Genomic DNA, 20,194 nt, shown 5'->3' with positions numbered 1-20,194 from the left:
GCTAAATAAATAGCCGACACACAGTGAAAGTGTGCAGTGCATTTCCGGCCACGCATCTCTTGCGTAGACTTTCCTGAGTCAGGGCCTGCTGAGCGTCCCATCACATTGTGCTTCTGTTTGCACCCGTGTGTGGCTATCAAGAGAGCTTGCGTGTTTACAACATAAATAAATGACAACCGTCCGTGCTGTGCCGGAAGTAACCAGTCTCACGAGGTTAACAAGGACGTAGTCCAGTTTAGGCACCGTGTGCCGACAAAGCAGAGTTACTCTGAGCAGATCAGCCGCTCTGCTCCTGAAAATTGAATTTTGCCCCGTATGCAGAGCTCTCTGTAAGCAGATGTCAGCAATAATTGAGCCCGTGGACTTGTTCTGCACTAATCCTGTCACTAACTGAGGAGATTACATTAAAACATATACCCCAGACAGGCAACCAAAGAGTCCCCGGGGAGGCGCGCAGATGTCAGGCTTGTCTGTCTCCAGGTAACATGGCCATGGGGGGTTGTGTCACATGCGTGGCCTGAACAAAGGACCAGACCTCGCAAGGTACTCGTATGTAGCTGGCAGCACAGGCCCAAAGGCAAGGATACAGTCCACGACTCAGAGTGGACCTGGATCGTCTCTGCGCCATGTTGAAGGGTTCCTTAAAGAGGTGTCTGTTCAGCTCGTTCCGCAGTAGATGGCTCGTCCGTCAGCGCCTTCTCTCCTCACGACCCCTCCTTGGAGGAAGGCGCCTAGAGCTGATTTCAGTTGTCGTGGGCGCATTTGCTAGACACAGTCAATCATACAGAAACAATAATTTCTCCATCTAGGAACATGGCCATCTTTAAAGGGCCACCAGGCATAACGCACAAAGAGGTGTCATGTATCCAGGCGCTACACTCTTAGACCCTCAGCAGGGTCTCCCGTGCATCTCCACTGTCTGAAGTACTTGCGTATCTTCGGGTCTGTCCCGCCCCGAATACCCTAAAAGCCCAAGGTCACCGTCTCCGTTCCCAAAATCAGAGGCACCTCACTTGAGACCCTCTCATGGTGCGCGACAAAACGTGCGAACGTCCCTTCGCATCCAAGGTACCCATGGACGCCAGTGAGGGGGATGCGGCTCCTCTGGGCACCGGTGACCCGTCCGAGCGACCACCGGCCCACAGATCGGGAAGGGACAGAGTAAACAGCACCCCCAAGAGCCGCGCGTACTTTCTGTGGATTCTGATCCTGCCCATCTCGTAACCCCTCAGAGCACGGAATAGCTGGCAGCTGAGGAGGGAGAGTCAACCCCGTGACCTGATGGGGCATGCTTCATGTTACTTCCGCTGCACCCGCATTTTTTGTGAAATGAAGTCCCCTCAAGATTCCTATTCGGAGCTTGTGTAAAAGTCTTTGATATACTTTTTTTTTTAATCTAAAGAATACCAGAACATCAAAGGGTGCCCAGATTCCGAAAGGAAGCAAGTCCAGACAAATCAAAGCAACGCACTGTACAAATACTTTTAAAGTAACACGTATTTAAAACATTGGGCGTGATCCACGAGAGGCTACGTGCGAGTTTCAGTTACTGGGGGCGCTACTAGGCAGAAGAGAGTCACCGCAGCACAGCAATGGAAGCACTAGGGACTAAAGTGGTCATTTAGAGGCCGATGCAAGTTTTACAATACAGATCATCAGCAAAGTTAACACGCCTGGTTTAAATGTGCAGGGGCGTAGCTTTAGTGGGTGTTTGTTTGGTGCTACGCCCTCTAACAAATGTATCTTTTGATAAATAGTTGGTTCTAGGGGATTTTAGTCGGATATGGTGAGGTGTCAAGTCGGATTTCACCAGGAACTTTACACACACAGAAATAAACACACACATTGTAAAGGTATTGTAATAGCATTTATATAGCGCTTACTACCCCTGATGAGGCACTGAAGCGCTGTTCAGCAAGTAGCACGCTACTCCGGAACCCAAGAGGAATTAGTGGTGGATTAGTAAAGGGAAATATGAGTACAGTTTTAGTGTTATTAGGAGTTAATTTAGGCAGAGTATATGTGAGTTTGTTAATTGGATTATATACGTTATCCCTCAATTTGTTTCGGAAAGACTTCACAAATGTTGGTTATTTCACAAAATAATGTGCTTTTTCTCACTTAGTCTAGGGCAGAGGTCTCCAAACTTTTTAATGGCGCGCCCCCACAGTTGAAAAATAAAAATCATTGGGCCCCCCCTTAGAATTTTTCACAATTATTTTATAAACATGGCAATGTTTAAATATGTCTAAACCTATTTAAACATTGCAGTTAAGTACTGTTAGCTTTTTAAAACTGCAATAACATGCTTCTGCTTAAAACAAAGGCCTGTTATCTGTATAATATTTATTTTGGCCAGAGTCTGGGACCCCCCTGGGATCACTTCAGGCCCCCCTAGGGGGGCCCGCCCCCAGTTTGAAGACCTCTGGTCTAGGGTGACCAGACGTCCTGGATTTCCCTGGACAGTCCCTGTTTTTAGAGGGTGTCCCACGCTTCTCTTAATTTTAAACAAATGTCCTGGTTTTTGGGCCAAAGGTCAGATCATTACATAAATGTCCCCGTTTTTGGGACAAAGATCAGATTATCTAGGGAAGCATTAATTCAAGGTATGCTCTCCTTTAACACACGCCTACAAAGTATGCAATTATTAATTTATCTGTTACTGTCAGGCAACACGGTCCCCTCCCTGTCTGCTCCTAGCAGAGAGACGGGTGGGGGGCAGAGAGAGGTGGGTAGGGGCAGGTTGGGCGGTGCAGGGTGGAAGGTCGAGCCATAGCTAATTTTATATGTGTAGTCTTATAAATGTGTGTTTGTGTATATATATATATATATATATATATGTGTACACATATATATGTATGTAACCACACATGTATAGGCATACATTCACAAAGCTGCGCAAAAAAACGGGGCATGCTAGATATAAAAATGTGTAAAGTCGTTAGTCCTTCTTTTATGTCGGACCTGTCCCGGTTTTTGCTCCTCAAAATCTGGTCACCCTAACTTAGTCCCCTACCAATCCGCATTTCTCTCCCTTTCCACTGCCCCTTTAGCCCCTCTCGTGCGCCCTGCTTGTGCTATAATGTATTTTAACATAATGTGCTGGTGTGATTGTGGGGAAATCTGAATCCCCCTCCCACCCTAATCTCACAGGCCAAAATACGCCCCTGGTTGGCACACAGTCTTAACACTGCACAAGGCCACCAGACAGGACCACAGGAATTAAGCGATTTTGAGGCCGAGTAGTTTTCAGAATAATCGTGTGATATATGCCGGGGCACTGGAATTATGCAGCAGGTGAGTACCATTTATGAGGCTGTGATGACTAAATTATGCAGCAAGAGAAGAGAAATTATGCGGCGGAACATGTCACATTTCGTTTTAGTATTACCTCAGTATTCTGTCATTCTTGCACGTTAACACTATGTTGGCAAATGTTTGAATTCATTAGTACTAGTTTGACACCCAAACACAGCAATAAGCAATAGAGAGGTGACCAGACAAGCTTTGTGAAGTGAATCCCACAGCACAACAACACGTGTCACTGCATTTTTAGTAACTGTTGATCCATTTGAGATAGAAACAAAAATATGTTTTTTACTAAAATCTAAAAATGATGCAACGCATAATGGATTATGTGGCATAAGCAGCAACTCGATAATTATGCAGAAAACGCTGCAGCCACAAAATCGCATAATTCCAGTCGTCCGATTATATGACTAAACAGTGATATACAATTTAGTTCTCTATTGACACATTTCCAGCTGTACTGCATGTAGGGAAACGTGCAATTGGTACAATAGGACTCAAAGTGCTTGAATTCCTAAGAATGGCATGTCGGAGTTGTGGTGGCAAATGTGATCGGAAATATTAAAGGTGGGTTAATTAGAGGTCAGACTGCCAGTGTAGGTGGAGGCCATCTTAAAGGAGACAATACAAAAAGTATGACTACACTGCTGCTTGAAAGAGACAACATGGCTCAAAAGATACATAAAGAAATTCACATCACACTAGGTTTATGTATGCTTAGCGCCTGCCACCTAAAGGCAGCTTCAAGGCACACACATTTTACAGCTGTGTAAAAGAATGTGTGTGATGTCAAAGATTACACGGCCCCACTGACAGCTGGACTAATACCCTCTCACCAGCAGGCTGGCACCACAGCTTTAGCTAGGACAAAGCTCTCTTGTGTAGGACAAGTTTGTCAGAGTGGCAGGATGCACTAAGAGGTCTCAAGTTGGCAATCCCTGCCTGCAAGAGGCCTTCGGTTTGCTTAATTCAGCAGGCACATTTTTAATAAAAAGCACCACACATTGGGTCTAACATAGAAGTGGTGGGCGGCGCAAACACAAAAAACAAAATCAATAAGCTTACGAATGACTCACACAGATCAGTCAAAACGGAGGACAGAAGGAATTGTACTAGACTATAACGGCATTAATATAGCACTTTCTACCTGTGTTGAGGCTTTCAGGCAGGTTGGGGTAGAATGCTACTCTGTGGGATTCCTGCATGACTAATATTTGTCATGCAATCTATTATATATAAATGACTTGCCGCACCATAATCGCCTTCTGTACTATTGAACTCAAAAGTCTAACAAAAATGCAAACAAGTTAGAATTGTTTTAACCTCATCTTTATCAGTGCCGTGTGAAAGCAATCTTTACCGGGCCCCTACTTCCAAATACTTTCATTGTTATCACATTCAACTTATCTCCAGGCTTAATTTTGCCAGTGGTTGGTGGCTCGGGGCACCAGCCCTAATTTTTGGGGATCGGGACTTATTTAGAACTGTATGGTGGTGGAAGACTCCTGAGATGGAATCAAAACTCTCCATGTCCTATTTTTACTGTTTTTTACAGATAACTACAACAAACAAGCATTTGCAATGCACCGGGTCTCGCATTTGCTCGAGTTAGAGCTATTAGCGCTGTGAACTCCTAACTGGACTTTTATTGCCACATACATTGAAGAAAAAAAAAACAGAGAGGGATTGCGCTATGTAAAACCCAGCGCAAGCGCGCTGCGTGGGAAATAAAGAGATAAAGTGGTGCAGAAACCAGGCTGAAAACATGGAGCCTCGTATGTTTTCAGTAGTTGGCTGGTGCACTCGAGGAGGGATAAACACCGGAAAAGGCATGACGTATGCGAGCCTTTCACTAATGAAATCAAGCGGATTTTAAAAGGCAAGCCTAAGAACCAATAAAAGTGACAGGCGTGACATGGGTGTGGTTAAAAGCCCAAAGAGAGATTACAACAGAGACGGAGCGCTTGTGCGCTCGACCCTAAAAAACTACCTATTTCCCTGCCTGTATTTACTTTTAAATTAGGCAAAATATGGAAAATAGGCCTTCTTTTGAGTGATCGTGTATCAGTACTGCTATCCCAAGAGCTGTGCACTGTCACAAAGGAGAATATGAAGAAAAACTACATGTTTTCTCAATAAATCAATTACAGATATGCATATGAACTAAAATGCTAATGTCACAAGAGTGTGTTTCATATATGTGTGTAGCATTATATATGGCTTTTTAAAGCAGAAAAAAGCCAAGTCAGTCAATTCCAAGCCATATACCTTTATAGATTAAACGAATGTGGAAATATACCAGTTCCAGGTTTATTTTTACACTACATTCAAAAGACCATATTAATAGAGTTAAAAGAACGAAAAATAAATGTGGACTGAAAATACATATCAATACATAGAGTTAAAAGATTGAAAAATAAATGTGGATGATTACAGGCAGTAATGTCTGTAATAGAACCGGAGTCCTGATCATATTAGAAGAAGCGGGAAACAGCACAAAACGATGTCTAGATAGCAATGTATTTAATCAAAGGTTGTAGGTTGCCTAGTCGTCTGTAATGGCAGAAAAGGTGAAGTTTAGGAAGACAATGTAGGAATCCTTTCAACAGACACAGCCACGTACCAGTATTTCATACATTTTATTAGTTTTTGAACCTCTTGCAGGCCATCACAATTTTAACCCATGGACCGGAAACCTAAAACGGGAAAAAATGGATTCTGCTCATTGACCAGTATAAAAAGAGTGGACCCTGCCTCTTTAAGTATAGTGGGTCCCTGATTAGACTAAACATCATGTAAGGATGGAAGGAGACTACTTCAGGTGTTGCACTGAAACATCTAAGAGAAGTAAACCAAGTGGGTGCCTAACATAACTGCGAAATGTGGGATGGAAAATGGGTGGAATCTTCTTTTGGCCAATGTTACATTATCACACTGCTGCAAGCTTCTGCACTCTCACAGACATCCAGCTCTCTGGCAGACAACTGTGATTATGAAATCTTGTATTAGTCCTTCATTTGCATGTTATCATGCACTCATGCTACATAACCTTATTCGGATGCAGGTTTAAATTGCTTTTAAGTACTTGTTTAGCCATAACAAACTCGCTGAGTTGCAAGACTCCTTAGGTACAGTGGCCATGTTGTACACTGTTGTATATTTGCACTTTTAGTAGAATCATAACCTCATTTAGAATATTGGCAGATAGAAGAGTAATTTAGGAAAAGTAATGAAGTCAGCAGTGTGTTTCTGAATGTATCTCACTTTTCAAGAAGGTCTTGCATCTTAATTGTGTGAATGACCAGTCACCTGCTATATATATATATATATATATATATATATATATATATATACACACACACACACACACAAAACGGTTTCAGGGTTAGAGTGACGCATAAATTATGCAAAAAAGAGGAGAGAACTCAGGGTAGTTCGAAAAGATTAGGTGCAGAGCAGCTCAAGTAAGGAGCACCCGGCGACACTCTAGATTTGCACACCTCAAATGTCTGTTTTTGTAGCAAACGTTTTAAGTGTAGGATTAGCACAGCCCCATCCATGCTGAGCTAGAAAGAGAAGGTATTTTGCCGTTTGTAAAAGCAAAATGTTTAAGCATGGGTTTAGCTCAGTGCCATCCTTGCTGAACTGTAAAATGACAAAAGCCTTTCTCCACTCCAGGTACAGTATTAAAGCTTTGTGTTGTCTAATACCACCCAAGCTAACCATGAATGAGCAAAAGCAACCCCTGACACGTGTTTCGCTATAATTATAGCTCATCAGAGGTTTAGCATTGTCCAGACACAAGGGAGCACCCAGTGTAAGTCTCTCTCTCGCTATATATATATATATATATCTTGTAGGTATTTTACTATTTTCAGCGCTATGATCCAGCTGATCCAGATTGCAGCAAGAGATCTAGTTGGTTGAAACTACAATTATCTTTTGGTTATGCTGCATACTAATCACACAAAAAGTGATGGAGGAATGCTTGCAAAACGTCGAACCACGGGGTGTAGCTCAAGCAAAAACCAGCCTTTGGTTGTTGTGTTCTGGTTCAGAGAGAACCTGGCTAGATTCTTCAGGATGGACAGTTCCCACTGGAGCAGGACCAAGACTGATTTGCATATGGTTGGGTTTAATCTGATGTGACATCATGACCAAAAAAGCAATGCTTTGGATGCTATCCAAAGACATTGCCAGTGATTAGACTACTTGCAAGCAGTCCCCCCATCATTGGATGTGTTTGATATGTTGTCATGTTGCCTCCTATTCTGCAGTAAAAGCAAGTTAGGCTCTTGGGCTTACCGTCTTATGTTTTCTTTCAACACTTACTGCACTCATGAGGCATTCCGTGCATGCATATATACCTCACTCATATGCAAACATACTGTATGTATGCGCATACATCCCAATCTTGTATATACTCTGCATTCCTGGTATTTTTGGACTCTTGTTAACATATCACACGTTCTAGAAATATATTGCACTCTTGCAGACCTATCACGCTCTTACAGACATTCCACAGTCATGAGGACATAGGACACTGTATAGGATTTGTTGTACTTAAAGAAATAATGGACTCTGCAAATATACTCCCATCATGCAGCCATTTTACAGTTTTGAAGATGTATTGTTTGCCTGCAGATATTTTGCACTTATTGCAAACGTCTGTGGATTTGTGTAGTTTCTGAAGTCTAATCGCACTACTACAAACATATGACACTTGGAAAGGTTACGCTATTAAAGATACTGTGCACCCGATCAGTCCTAGAGCACTTCTCCGGACAGCTGGTAATTTGAACTTTTATGGACATGTCCACCACTTGCTTGTGTGTCACATTTCTGCAGACATGTCATATCTGGACATACAGCACTGCTGCAGACGTGCAGCATGTGCTCTTAAAGATGTGGCATGTGTTGCCCTCGAACAGATTAACAGGCCAAAGTGTAATTTAACCAAAGGGTGTAACTTTCAAGTTGCATGTTCTGGTCCCACAAAAATGATCTCAGCCTTTTATCCTTCCAACGATAATTCTTGTGTCAAAGGTAGTACCTAATTTATATTGCATGTCGAAAATCTCTTAGGGTGGAATGCACCATGTTAGTTCCAAAAGGTTTTTTATTTTTTTAAAGCGAGAGAGATTATGTACACTTTTAGCTGCACTCTCCCACAGAAGCCATCAAAACCCTTCACCACCACTTATCTTTGAAGATCGTCTCTATAACTAGCTCGCTTTCTCACCCCAGGAGCCTCAAGCCCTCTCTTTCTCCCCGACTACGAGTGGAGTCCTGTTTCGTCGTGAAATGCAGCGTGTGGCTCTCTGAAGTAACCCACAGCTCTTGGCACTACCCTCGGAACCCCACCCCCTCCCGGTGCCTTGTAACAGTGTTGCTGTAAAAGCGCCCAAATGAAGGAGTCCAAACCCCAACGCAAGCACTATACAAACATCTGAACATCGAGGCATGACGTGGCATTACAAGCGGGCAGCTCGGGCACTTACTGGGGCAGATCAGCGCCTCCTTGGCAGTAATGCTCTTGTTGCAGACGAAGCACATGGTCATGCCGGACACGGTGATGGTGGTGAAGAGGTGCCCGTTGGTGTAGCGGGTGTCCTTCTCCTTGGCGTCCTTCTCGCGTTCCTTCATCCTCTCTTTCTCTTTATTCTGTTGGCACAAGAGACAACACCAGTGAGGCTTGGGCTAGAAACGTCCGGAGCACAGAGCAGACACTAGGACCCGGTGCCCGCAGGCCGGCCGGCACCCACCTGGGGGACCAGGACTCGCTCGCTCCGGCGCCTCATCTTCAAGCTCATCCTTCGCTGCCGGCTGAAGAGCGAGCGGGCACCGGCCCCCCGCGCAGGTGCGCTCTGCTCTAAGGGGTGCCCGCCTGCGGCAGCCACCGCGCACCCGGGCCACTAACAGGTTAACAAGAATACTCAGCACTGATAACTCCCCTAGTTAAAACCATGACAACCATCTGTCAGCCTCCAGCACTGGCGCCGGCGAAGACATCTCTGCAGTAAATGGGGATGTGCTGCATTAATGGTGCAGAGAGGTTCTGTGCAGCTCATCGTAAAGGGCCACCATGGCGGCATTGTGTGACGTCGTAATGGTGGCCCTGTCTCATTACCTCATCAGATACAGTGTTCACTGAGTGATGTTATAATGCACACGTGGCCCCTTTCTCCTCAGCGGCAATCAGACCTTCTACCCATCATGGCCTAATATTTGAGGAGCTCATGTCCCTTTAACCCTCCAGTTAGAATGTCTGAATGTGTGGTGTGATAAGGTATGGCTTCGGTCTTATACCTCATCGGTTGCAATGTCTGAGTGTGGGGGAAGGGTGGTGGGGCGAGGTATAATGAGATGCCCACTGCAAGCTGTGGGTGAAGTGTTTAACAGTGCTCTTAAAGTAACCAACGATGGCTTGCCAACATTTTCTCCCTAAGGATAGACAAAATAATTTATTTTTCCAAAAATGTTACATAATTCCATGAAAATTGTGCACAATTATGCTTCTGTAGCAAAGTGTGACTTGCCTGTATCTTGGGTAACTTTTTAATCCTAGCGCACACCTCGTGCTAAAAAGTCTCACTAGATACCAGCAGGAGATGTTTCTAGTGTAAGATTTTTGTCTTTTCTACATTTTCTACACGAACCAGTCTTGCACTGATTTAAATGCAGAGGCATTTTGACATGGGAGAGACACTCTGCAGGGGAAAATCACCTCGTCTCGCTGGAGGGACGGAAAAAACAGGATAGCTCAGTAGGTTGGGACAGTGCAGTTGAAAATTGGAAATAGATTCAAAGTACATACATACGGATACATCAATTTTTGATAACAGACTCAATAAGAAAAAGTATTTGAAAGGGTGTAATGCGTAATTTAATGACATTTCATGAAATTTGTGTAACACCAAATTCGGGAATTTTGCAAGCATAAAACAATTTGGCCTGGCTAACTTTCCTGAAGTCAAAATTTTACATACCATTTCCATTGCTTAACCAATACATTCCAATGGTGTATTGCAGGTCAATAACAATGCTTATTCACCCCATTTTTCTTCCAGAGGTCAGCAGCACCCGACTTGCCAATATAGATCCAGATTTAGCACTTTCACTACATCAACAGCAAAGCACAATAGCCTTTCACCACCTTTCACACTGAACTCATGCACATCACCTAGAGGAGAATGTGAAGCCTCCCACTTCTCAGCGAGAACCACTACCAGCACTGTCTGCTTCCTGTACGCGGCATTAGCAGTTTGTGGCAAGGAGCCAAGAGATTCTGGAGGGAATTATTCATTTTGCCTACTTCGAGGTACGAAAAGTTGAGAACAAGCAGGCACCGTGGTGTCTCTTGCATCCGGGTCCTGTGTTGGAATTCTCTCATGCCATCACCCCATTATCTTTGACATCACAGCGGATCCACACGTTCTGACAGTGTTCAGGTGATCGAATGATCTTGAGAGCTCCCAAACAACCAATGGATTTTGCTTTTTAGATCTTGATGATGTTTTGGGATCCTAATACCTCACTCATCAAATATTAAGGAGGAAAGGTCAAGTTGGTTGTATCCCGCTGCTATTAACTGCTTAGCTTGACCACCTGGGTCTTGGGTTACCAGCCTCATCTGGGTCTGTCCAAGGAATATTTTGGACTGATCCAAAATGTTCTTCGTCTAACGACCTACGTGTTTCAAATAGAAATTCACAGACAGATGGATTAATCCGATCACTTGCACTCTGCAGAAAGCATTTTCTTTGATTTGCAACCAGGCTATTAATTGTATCAGATGAGCCTGCAAGACAGCATAGGCTTTTGTGGAAAGAAGGGAAGCCTAATTTACTATTCTGTCTCCAGTCCTAGAATATTTGGAAGAAGTTCAAAATCCCCAAATGTTTTTAAAAAAGGGTAGAACCATTGTTGGCAAGTGCTGCCCCAAGGATCACTGCTGAGGGCAAAAACTGGGAATACTGCACTGATAACATCTTGAATAAATATGATCCTACAAAGACCAGAACATATGTATCACTGCAAACTGGGGTTGTTAATGGACAACTTCGACTCGCACATCCTTGTTAGGAGGCTACATCTTGTATGGGAATTCAAATTTTGCTTTAACTCACTCCTGGTTCTAAATGCTTTTGCACCATTGATATTTAGTACCAGTCACAAAATACAGTATTAAGTAGTCTCAATAGAGGTCAATTCCACCAGAAGGTTTTCAAAACAACATTTATCTGAGCAACTCTTTCATGTGTTCCAGGCGGATACATTTCTGCTCAGGAATCATCCCCCAATTTCACATAACGTCCATACAGATTTCTTCATGAATCAGGAAACCTTGAGCCTTACTTTTCTGACTCCTCCTGAACAAACTCACCATCACTTTTGACAGTAAATAAAAGAGGCACGTTGTGATCTGGTTAACATTGTGAGAAAGTAGAGAAATGTGTGTTTTTATAAACCCAGTAAGCATTAGACTCAATTTACTGTGGATTAACCTGAATACTGGGGCAGTAACCTTTCCAGAAAAGCATTCATCTGATTCCCTACATCCCTGCACACACTGTGCTGCAGTGCTCAGGGAAAGAGGCTGGGGCCTGACATCAAACTCGTCCTTCACTGCAATTTAATGAGTAAAGGGTTCGGTGCTGAGAAGGGACGGGTATTTCCACCCCAGATGAGGACAGCTCGATGAATACTTGCATATGGAGGTGGTGGGAGCACAGACCAGGGGGGAACAGGTAAACGAAAGAGGAAGTCTTCAATGACCAAATCCGGTGTAAGAGGTAACATAGAAGTGACAACAAAATCCCCCTTCCAGACAACCACCGCATCGTGGACCCAGAAATCTGATTTCAAACTGAGATGCTGTGGACTGTGCCGAGGAGGATATTTGTGACTCGCTGATTGGGGCCGGAGACAAAGGCAGTACTGAGAATTTCAATGCAACGCACACCAGGGCTATGCAACATCGGGGAGCCACCCGTGATTGAGCTGTGAAAACAACTCCCGTGTCAGAGACTGTGCAGGAGAACTGCAGACGAAAGCACCACCCATACTGCAATGTTACTGTCACGCGCACCTCCCACGGCTTTCACACGCGTGGACGTTTTCAGCACCTGGCAGAAGATGTGGCGGGAAGGAACAAGATGTGGTGGGAAGGCATACCTGCGAGCAGAAACACCAAAAACAACCACTGCCTGACACGTATGGCCAGAGAAATGCCATCGGTTACAACAGACCAATAATCGGGGTTAATATGAAGCAATCTGGACAGCTGTTATGTGTCCCACGTGGAGAACTGATATGTATAGGGCACCTTTCTAAGTCACGGGGAGAAAGGAGGATGTGTGAGGATATTATTTGAGGTAAAATCCTTTGAGAAAGGTGAAATGGCCACAACATTCGAATATGGTTATGTAAAATACAGGCAAAATTATTTGTTACATGGACCTTTGATTAACCTTTCACGTGCTTTACTAATAATGCATTATGGTAGATAAATGGAGAAAAAACGAACGTTAACAAGTACATTACAAAACCCCAGGGACTGTATCATAAAACGAGGCTCAGGCACAACAGGTGTGCGCGCTCCCCTTTATGCGCCCCGGGGCACATCTGAAGGATAGCACTCCCCTTCTGTAATAAGTTTAGCGTGATCCCAGGGGGGTATGCCCTCATTTGCATATGGGCGTGGCTCCATGCGAAGGGGTGAAAGCGTCACCGGTGTCCTATTCCTAGCATGTACACAAAAGCAGTGAGTCCGCGACTGCAGTCGCACTGACTGTGGGACCCACATGAGTCAGTGCACCTGGGCCAGTGCGCCCCTTCGGCGTGGGGTAGGGGAGACGCCAAAGAGGCCACCTAGGTTTCCCACGCAGGCAGGCGCAGCCACACAGCACTAACCTCCAGCGGGATCCCTCCTGCTCCCTCGGAGCAAGGCCAGCTCCTCCGCCTCCAGTGAGAGGCAGACCGGTGACTTCAAGCCGCCGATCTCCCCACCCTTAACTAATGCGCTATTACCAAAGCAGCTCCAAGCACGCACAGGAACAGCACATGTTGCTGTTTGCACCAGGCGCACCCAGATAAGTGTGCGCCGTGCACAAACAGGATCCTTGTCCCAGATACGTAATTCACGGGCAGAAGTGTTCAACAATGCAGCAGTGTGTAGCGTGACCCTTGGTACAATCCAGAGCTTGTGTTTTGATGTGTACGAACTGAAGTTTTCCTGTTGTGGGCTATCTAGTGGTGGAGCACTTCGAGAGTGAACAACTTTCGGCTTGCGTACATATGAGAGGAGAGAGAGAGATCGTGAGCATGCGATTGCATGTGCATGTGTGTGTGTTAGGCTGCACTGCATGCATGTTGGGAATGCCCTCTATTCGCTCTGCAGTATGACACTGGTGTGTGCTAGTTGACAGTGCTTTTATGTGCACAGTGAGACCCAAGTGTATGGTATATCTTTTATGACTCCAGGTTAGCCTGGTTCATCCCAGCCGGCACCGATCTACTTCCGGTCAAGTTTGACTGGGACGTCTACACGAGCACCGTCCACTATTTTGACAATGGAGTTCCTAAGAGTATTTTCCAAAAACGTCAAATGTGCTTATGACTTGTGTACTATGGTGCCGGGCGGAGCACGGCCATATGACTGAGCTCCGCCCGCTTTTATGCCCCATTAAAACCAATGCATTTATCCTCCCGCTTGACATAAACGTACAATAATTCGAAGTCCCGGTTTGGTTTATAAAAAAGATGCTTCAATCTTGGTCTGGCTTGACTTGACCACAACCTGCATGTGAATATTTACATGTCGAAAGAGGTGAAAGTCATTGTGTAAAGCATACCTATGCCACCTCGCAAACACCTGGCGTCACAAAGTTGGCATAGGGAATTTTAATCCCTGGACCCTCCACCCTGTCCCTCCGAGTTGAGATTTACCCTCTGGTGTTAAAGACTGCGTGATGCTCCTTGCACAGCCCACTGCTTGCAAGTATATACTCCCAATGGCGGAGTCGTGTCACCCCACTGGCTCAAAGCCAGCAGCAGAATAATAAAACAATATTTTATTATCGTTTTATTTTTCAGCTACTGGCTGGGCAAACATGTGCAGGAAGGGGCCGGGCCATGGGAAGGGAAGGAGGAGCCTAGTCACTGGAGTGCACTTAAAAGTGTGAATGACTGTTTGGCCGGCTGTCTTAGGCAGGCCAAACACACATGCACACTTAGGTTCCTCAAGCCTGGCTGTTTGAACAGCTGGGCTGGAGAAATTGCACAGACCCCAGTGCACTGTCTGAGCGGCAGTCTGAGCCGCTCAGACCAATCCTGATGCTGCTTTCATGCTTCGTATAGCATGAGAGCAGTGCCAGGATTGCGTGGGGAGCCTGTGCTGGTGTCCCAGGGACTGTCAGGACACCATTAGAAGAAGAACGAGGCAGCAGGACAGGTAAATTTAAAAAAAATATATTTTCCTAATCCCTCCACTCCCCAAAATTTTGGATTTGCGGCGGGCACCGCTGTGTGCCACCCGAGCTTACTACAGGCAGCACAGGTTTAAGTACATCGTGGGTTTCCCGAGATAGCTTTGGTAAGGCCTGGAATGTTGTTCAACTGTGGCAGTGAGGTAGCGTGAGAAAAATTCCACCGCATGATGTGGGGAAGGGAACTGTGTCTGCAGGACACGCCAGCGCAGTCACACACACTGGCAGGAGAATATTACACCAGTGAGAAACACATCAAAAAGGGCGCAGCTGTTCAAATCCTCCAGTGGAAGATGAGCGGCGCCAGGGCCCGGTTTCAAGGACGGAGGGCAGCCTCGTCCTGGCGAGGAACGGCTACGTGCTTCTCTCCCACCTTCAAGGCAGTGAATTACTCTTCTCGCCTCTGATGCACAATCTCTGTTTATTTTCATCCTGTGAAGTTCTGAGAGGGTGTTTTCACACGCCAATGAAAGCTGCTGTTGCAGAGGCGCGGGGAGCGACGTCTTCAGGGAGGCGGAGGCCCGCGCATCGGACACAATGACATTAATAACCACTGCAGACAGTAGTGTGTGACGAGCACTGGTCCAAAGGCCACTGGACCAACAGAGGGCTGGCTACCTGCAGGAGACCAGCTGGTCTGCGCAGGTGTGCGGGATTAGATGAAACAGGTGGCAGTACAGCGCCCAATTACAACATACAGCAAGGAGAGCGCAAGGCACGTGAATCATCCATCACCTATCCTACCCAGCAGGCGGCCGGCGTGCTGTGTAGTAGTGTCGTAGTATCACGAAGGCCAGAGCGCCTTTGAAGTAAGAGCAATTACTCCATTCCGTGTGCTGGTTTGTCGGAAAGAGGTTTACAGAGCGGCATATGCGGGACGAGTGTATGTTCGGGGCCTCAGGGTGTAACTAAAGACACCTTTCTTCCACATGTCCTTCAGAACCCCCTTGACAAACGGGTCACAAAAATATCACTGAAAACAAAAGAAATAATAAGATTGGTGGATGTTCAAAAGTTCGTGCTCCAGACATCAAGTGGAGAACCTCACTCCCTCCCTCCGCATCCCAACAACTGGCTTGGGCCTCGTAAGACCAAGGTGATGAATCTCAAATGTCCAGCTCCACTCGCAGATGGTCTCTGACCCGTTGGTCTGAGCCCATCCCCTTATAAGACTCACCCGGGTACCCCCTTATCCATGTCGCGTGGGTTTAGAACTCGCCAGTGTCCGGTGCTGTTTGTAGCAAGGGCGCCGAGATCCTTAATGCAACCATGAAAAGTAGGCCGCCTACCCTTCACTGGGTAATAAAAGACAGATCTAACTGGAGTGCAGTCGCTCCCTCATCTCCCTGGGCTCGGTGCCACAGAACCTGCTGCATTACAGGTACCGAAACCCATGGACTTGTCTCAGGTGTGGTCTAGAGTGCCCCTCCTATGACAAGTCTCATGGATATCCAGCGTTAGCGGGGACAGCCACAGTTCACGACCAGAATTAGCCGCAGTTCCTGTGTAGTATTTGCTAAAAGCCACATATTCACTACAAGGAAGATAAAAGGCCACCAGCATAAAGTGTTATTCCAATTTTTCGATTTGCAGATGTTTCATTGCAGTTTGTTTCCAAAATTCAGCCACAACGGGTTTCATCCTTTGCAATATCTGCCCTTTTTCAAGGCATCAATTTCTAATGACCTGTGTGGAGAGGTAAATTTCATTTTCGGGTCTTAAAAGTGACATGCACAGGACAGTACTCAAAATAAGTCTCAATGAGAATCTGCAGTTAAAATTGAGTATCACATGGTACAAAATCTTCCAAGACCCTCACACTTCGGATAAGAGCGGAGACAACCAGTGTTATGAAAGGAACCTTGGCTACTTCTTCCTAACCCCATCACATCTTGGAAATCTTTCCGGCCCAACACTTTATGGAAACAATGTTTCAACATTTCTACATTGTTGCTTACAATACGCCTCTAATAACGGAGTGCATGTCACCAGTTTGCCCGTGATCTTAACACTCATTGCCATTAAAACACTAGAAATCTATTGACCGATAAATAATCTTAAGCAAAAAGCAGTGGTTGCCTTGCAAACACTACTGACTGCTCTGCCTGCCAGAGCCTCTATGCCGGTCTGTCGAGCACATCTTCAAACAGTGATGTAAGCAGATACAAAGACCTCTCTGTTTCAGTCTGGTCCCAGACCCTCCTTCATCCGCGTTACATCATCTCATTTTCACGTTTAACCAGAAATCGCCCAATAATGCTGTGAAACTGGAGCTCAGATGTTCCAAATAACCCCTTTCAGTTCTAAGGAGGAAAATAGAGCCAAGTCAGTGTTCAAATCACGTGCACCTGTGAACTCAGTAACAGGAAGTAGCTGATGAAAGATGTACTGCACGTGGCACGACAGGCCTCAGGGAGTGTTAAGTCTAGGCCACCAGGCAGCATTTGGTGGAAGTAGTGTAAATTGCAGTATCTAATCAAGGATTTGCAATGCAATGGGTCTTGCGTTTGCTCGAGTTAGAGCTATTAGTGTTGTAAATTCCTAAATGGACATTTCTTGCCACATAAATTGAAAATGAAAAGTAAAACAATTAACGTAAGCGAATCTTTCAAAGTGCCACGGCCGCTAGGAGCATGAGCGCAAAGGAGAGACACAAAAAGGAAAAAGCAGTGCGCTCACAGTCAAACGTATCCGCAATCATCCATGTAACAGGGTCGGTCTCCATGGCGGTAACAAGACCGCCCGAGGAGGGACAAACGTAAAGCATTTACCAATGATAACAAAGGATTTTTAAAAGACAAGCCCACCAACGAGTGAAAGTGATTGGCGTGAGGTGGGCATGGTTAAAAGCTCACAGATAGATCACAAAAGGTCAAAGCGATTGCACGTTGGACCTAAAAAGGCAGTCCAATGGCTTATCATTTTACTTGACTCTGACACTTTCTAATCCAGGGTTGCTAAATACTAAAACTGATTACTTCTGATTCCATCTCATCTCTTTCTTCCCACACCCCCGAAATCTCCACTCTCTGTCTACTGCTGCAGGTTCTTTTTAATCCATTCTTTTGCTCCCTTTGTCAACTGCTTATTTATCTTTCTATTTCTTTCTCCCATTTCGTTCTCTCTCTTGCTCTAGGTCAAAGGATGAAGATGAAAAATAGGCCCTCGTCACCAAAATAAGTGCTGGTGCCAAGCATCTGGGACCTCCTGCACAAATTAAGCACTGGGCCAACATCAAGAAGCAAACATGACCATCCTAATGTATTGAGTGAACAACAAATGCACCAGAAAGCTGTCAGGGGAGGTCCAAGGTGCACTGGGGCTGTAAACTTCAAACTTAAAATAAGATTTCCAAGTCATAAAATGTCCCAAAACACTTGTACTACTCCTCCCTTATTTGAGGCCATCAACAGTAGGTGGCCCGTAACAATTCTTTGTAGAGCCCTATGCTCCCAATTTCTTTGACTCAAAATGTTCTGAAAAGAGGAAAAAAGATGCATCCAGTGATTAGACTGTGAGCTAAATCCACCCTGAAAATCCCAGTTGAGGATCAAAATTGGCGACAACGGCAACTACTGGTAGAGAACCACCCCTTGCGATGAACATTCATCTTCCTCCTAAAATCGAATGGTTACTACTAGGCCTACAGGGGGTTAAACATGTTCTTGATTTCTTCAAGTGGGTCAAGGCGAAGTTAAGGCAAGATGATGGCATCATCTGTCGAAACCGTCGACATTGTTTAAAAGATACTCAAAATTGCGTAACTTATCAGCGCGCATTGCGTTTTTCCCAATTGGTTGCTTACACCCTTCGTTTTTTTTCCACACATTGGGCAAGCTGGCAAATTTGTCTGAGGCTGAATCCAGAGAATAAAGTATTGTGTACAATTTGCTTTTATTTCATATATCTTTTTCATACATTGTCAAATCGCCTCCTGGCACTTATAAACCCCCTTGCTAAATCCTCTCCGAACACTGAAGTTTGGTCCACAACGTTCTGTAACTGCTGTTATTAAATATTTTTCCTCTGTGATTGTCATTACCAACTATTGACGTGGCTTTGTTGCACACCACGTGACAGTACACAGGATATACTGATGACATGGTTCAGACTCTAAACTAAGTCGACCTAATTTAGGTTTTAATCCCACACTGTGGTAAAATGACCACATCCCCAACACTCCTCGAGTACTGTTTTTTAAAATGTTCTTTATAGACGTCATAGAGGACAACACCAGCACTAGAAGGTGCTCAGTCTGGTTTGGAAACCTGACAGTAGGCCCAGCGTTAAAAAAGAAAATAGTAAAACACTGACTACTACTACTACAAACAGGTGAAAAGTTACTGCTTTTTTAAATTCATAAATCTCACAGAATGACGCATAAAATCCCGCACTCCTGAGAGAACTCTTGGGCTGCTACTTGCAAAGTCACGTGTTATTAGCAAAAGTTGCAATTTCCCAGCGTGCAACTGAATGCAGGATAAAATTACCTATTGGGAAAATGCAGCCAGAATTTTCAGTTCTACACTTTTAGGTCTGGCTGGATGGTGTAGTTTTATGCAAACACATTGTCACCAATTGCTTAAATGTACCTAGAGCGGACCTTGGCCCCGCGCAGAGGAGTATTACTCTCTCACAACACTACTGTGTGTTTGGTCAAGGGTTCTCCCTTCCACAAGGTGCTTCAGTTGTAATCGATGAAAGACTACTACATCTGCAAAGTAAACTCAACCATCACACTGTACAGCCCATCATGTATCCCCTATGTGCCTTCTGTACTCAAAGCTACCTCTGTCTCTATTAGTAGGATAGGTTTTGATTAGATAAACAGAATTTCTGCAGGAAACACATGTAAACAAAAGTAGTTAATGCTGGTATTTTTAAGAGGTGGCACACATTAAAGCCAGCCCTACTGGCTATGCCAATTGCTTGTTTATTTTTACCACGGAGAACTCATTTATTCTACAGTCTCACAAAGTTTGGGGGTGTTCACCTTCGAAGGGCAGTTCCTACAGCGCTTTGCTGAGGCAAACCCCACTCATTTCCAGTGTGGGAAGGGTGGGAGACGAGTTTGTTAATGCCCACACACTGGTGAGTTTGTAGATGTTTCCACACACTCATAGTAAGCCACGCTTTGAACATCCCGCCTCCCACCTCTAGTGTGCAGTTTAATACCGCATAACTCTTCACAGATGTTTTGTTCATTTTTACAGCAGTTATTGCCTCCACGTCTGGTAGGCATCCTTTGTGCACACATGTCTAGCACAGAGGCAGCCATTTCTGACCTTAAAATATGTCTATGGCCAAAAATAGCTTTGTGGATTGAGCCAGCATTGTTATAATCCAGTCCAAAGGGTGTGGCCATGAATACAAGTTCAAAAGGTGAAAAACTCTCC

General features: G+C 45.0%; 1 protein-coding gene across 7 annotated transcripts in view; it reads right to left on the bottom strand.

The window, feature by feature from the left end:
* Positions 1 to 20,194, bottom strand: part of ARHGEF2 (Rho/Rac guanine nucleotide exchange factor 2) — a 575,049-nt gene that overhangs the window by 128,812 nt on the left and 426,043 nt on the right. For all 7 annotated transcript variants that reach the window (XM_069217923.1, XM_069217927.1, XM_069217926.1 and 4 more), the window contains one exon: positions 8,811 to 8,973. In XM_069217923.1, coding sequence (XP_069074024.1) covers positions 8,811 to 8,973 — 163 coding nt within the window. The remainder of the gene's footprint in view (positions 1 to 8,810; positions 8,974 to 20,194) is intronic.

This window comes from Pleurodeles waltl, chromosome 12 (assembly GCF_031143425.1).
Source record: "Pleurodeles waltl isolate 20211129_DDA chromosome 12, aPleWal1.hap1.20221129, whole genome shotgun sequence".
In the NCBI taxonomy this organism is placed as follows: Eukaryota; Metazoa; Chordata; class Amphibia; order Caudata; family Salamandridae; genus Pleurodeles; species Pleurodeles waltl.
This window is presented reverse-complemented; position numbering and strand designations above follow the sequence as displayed.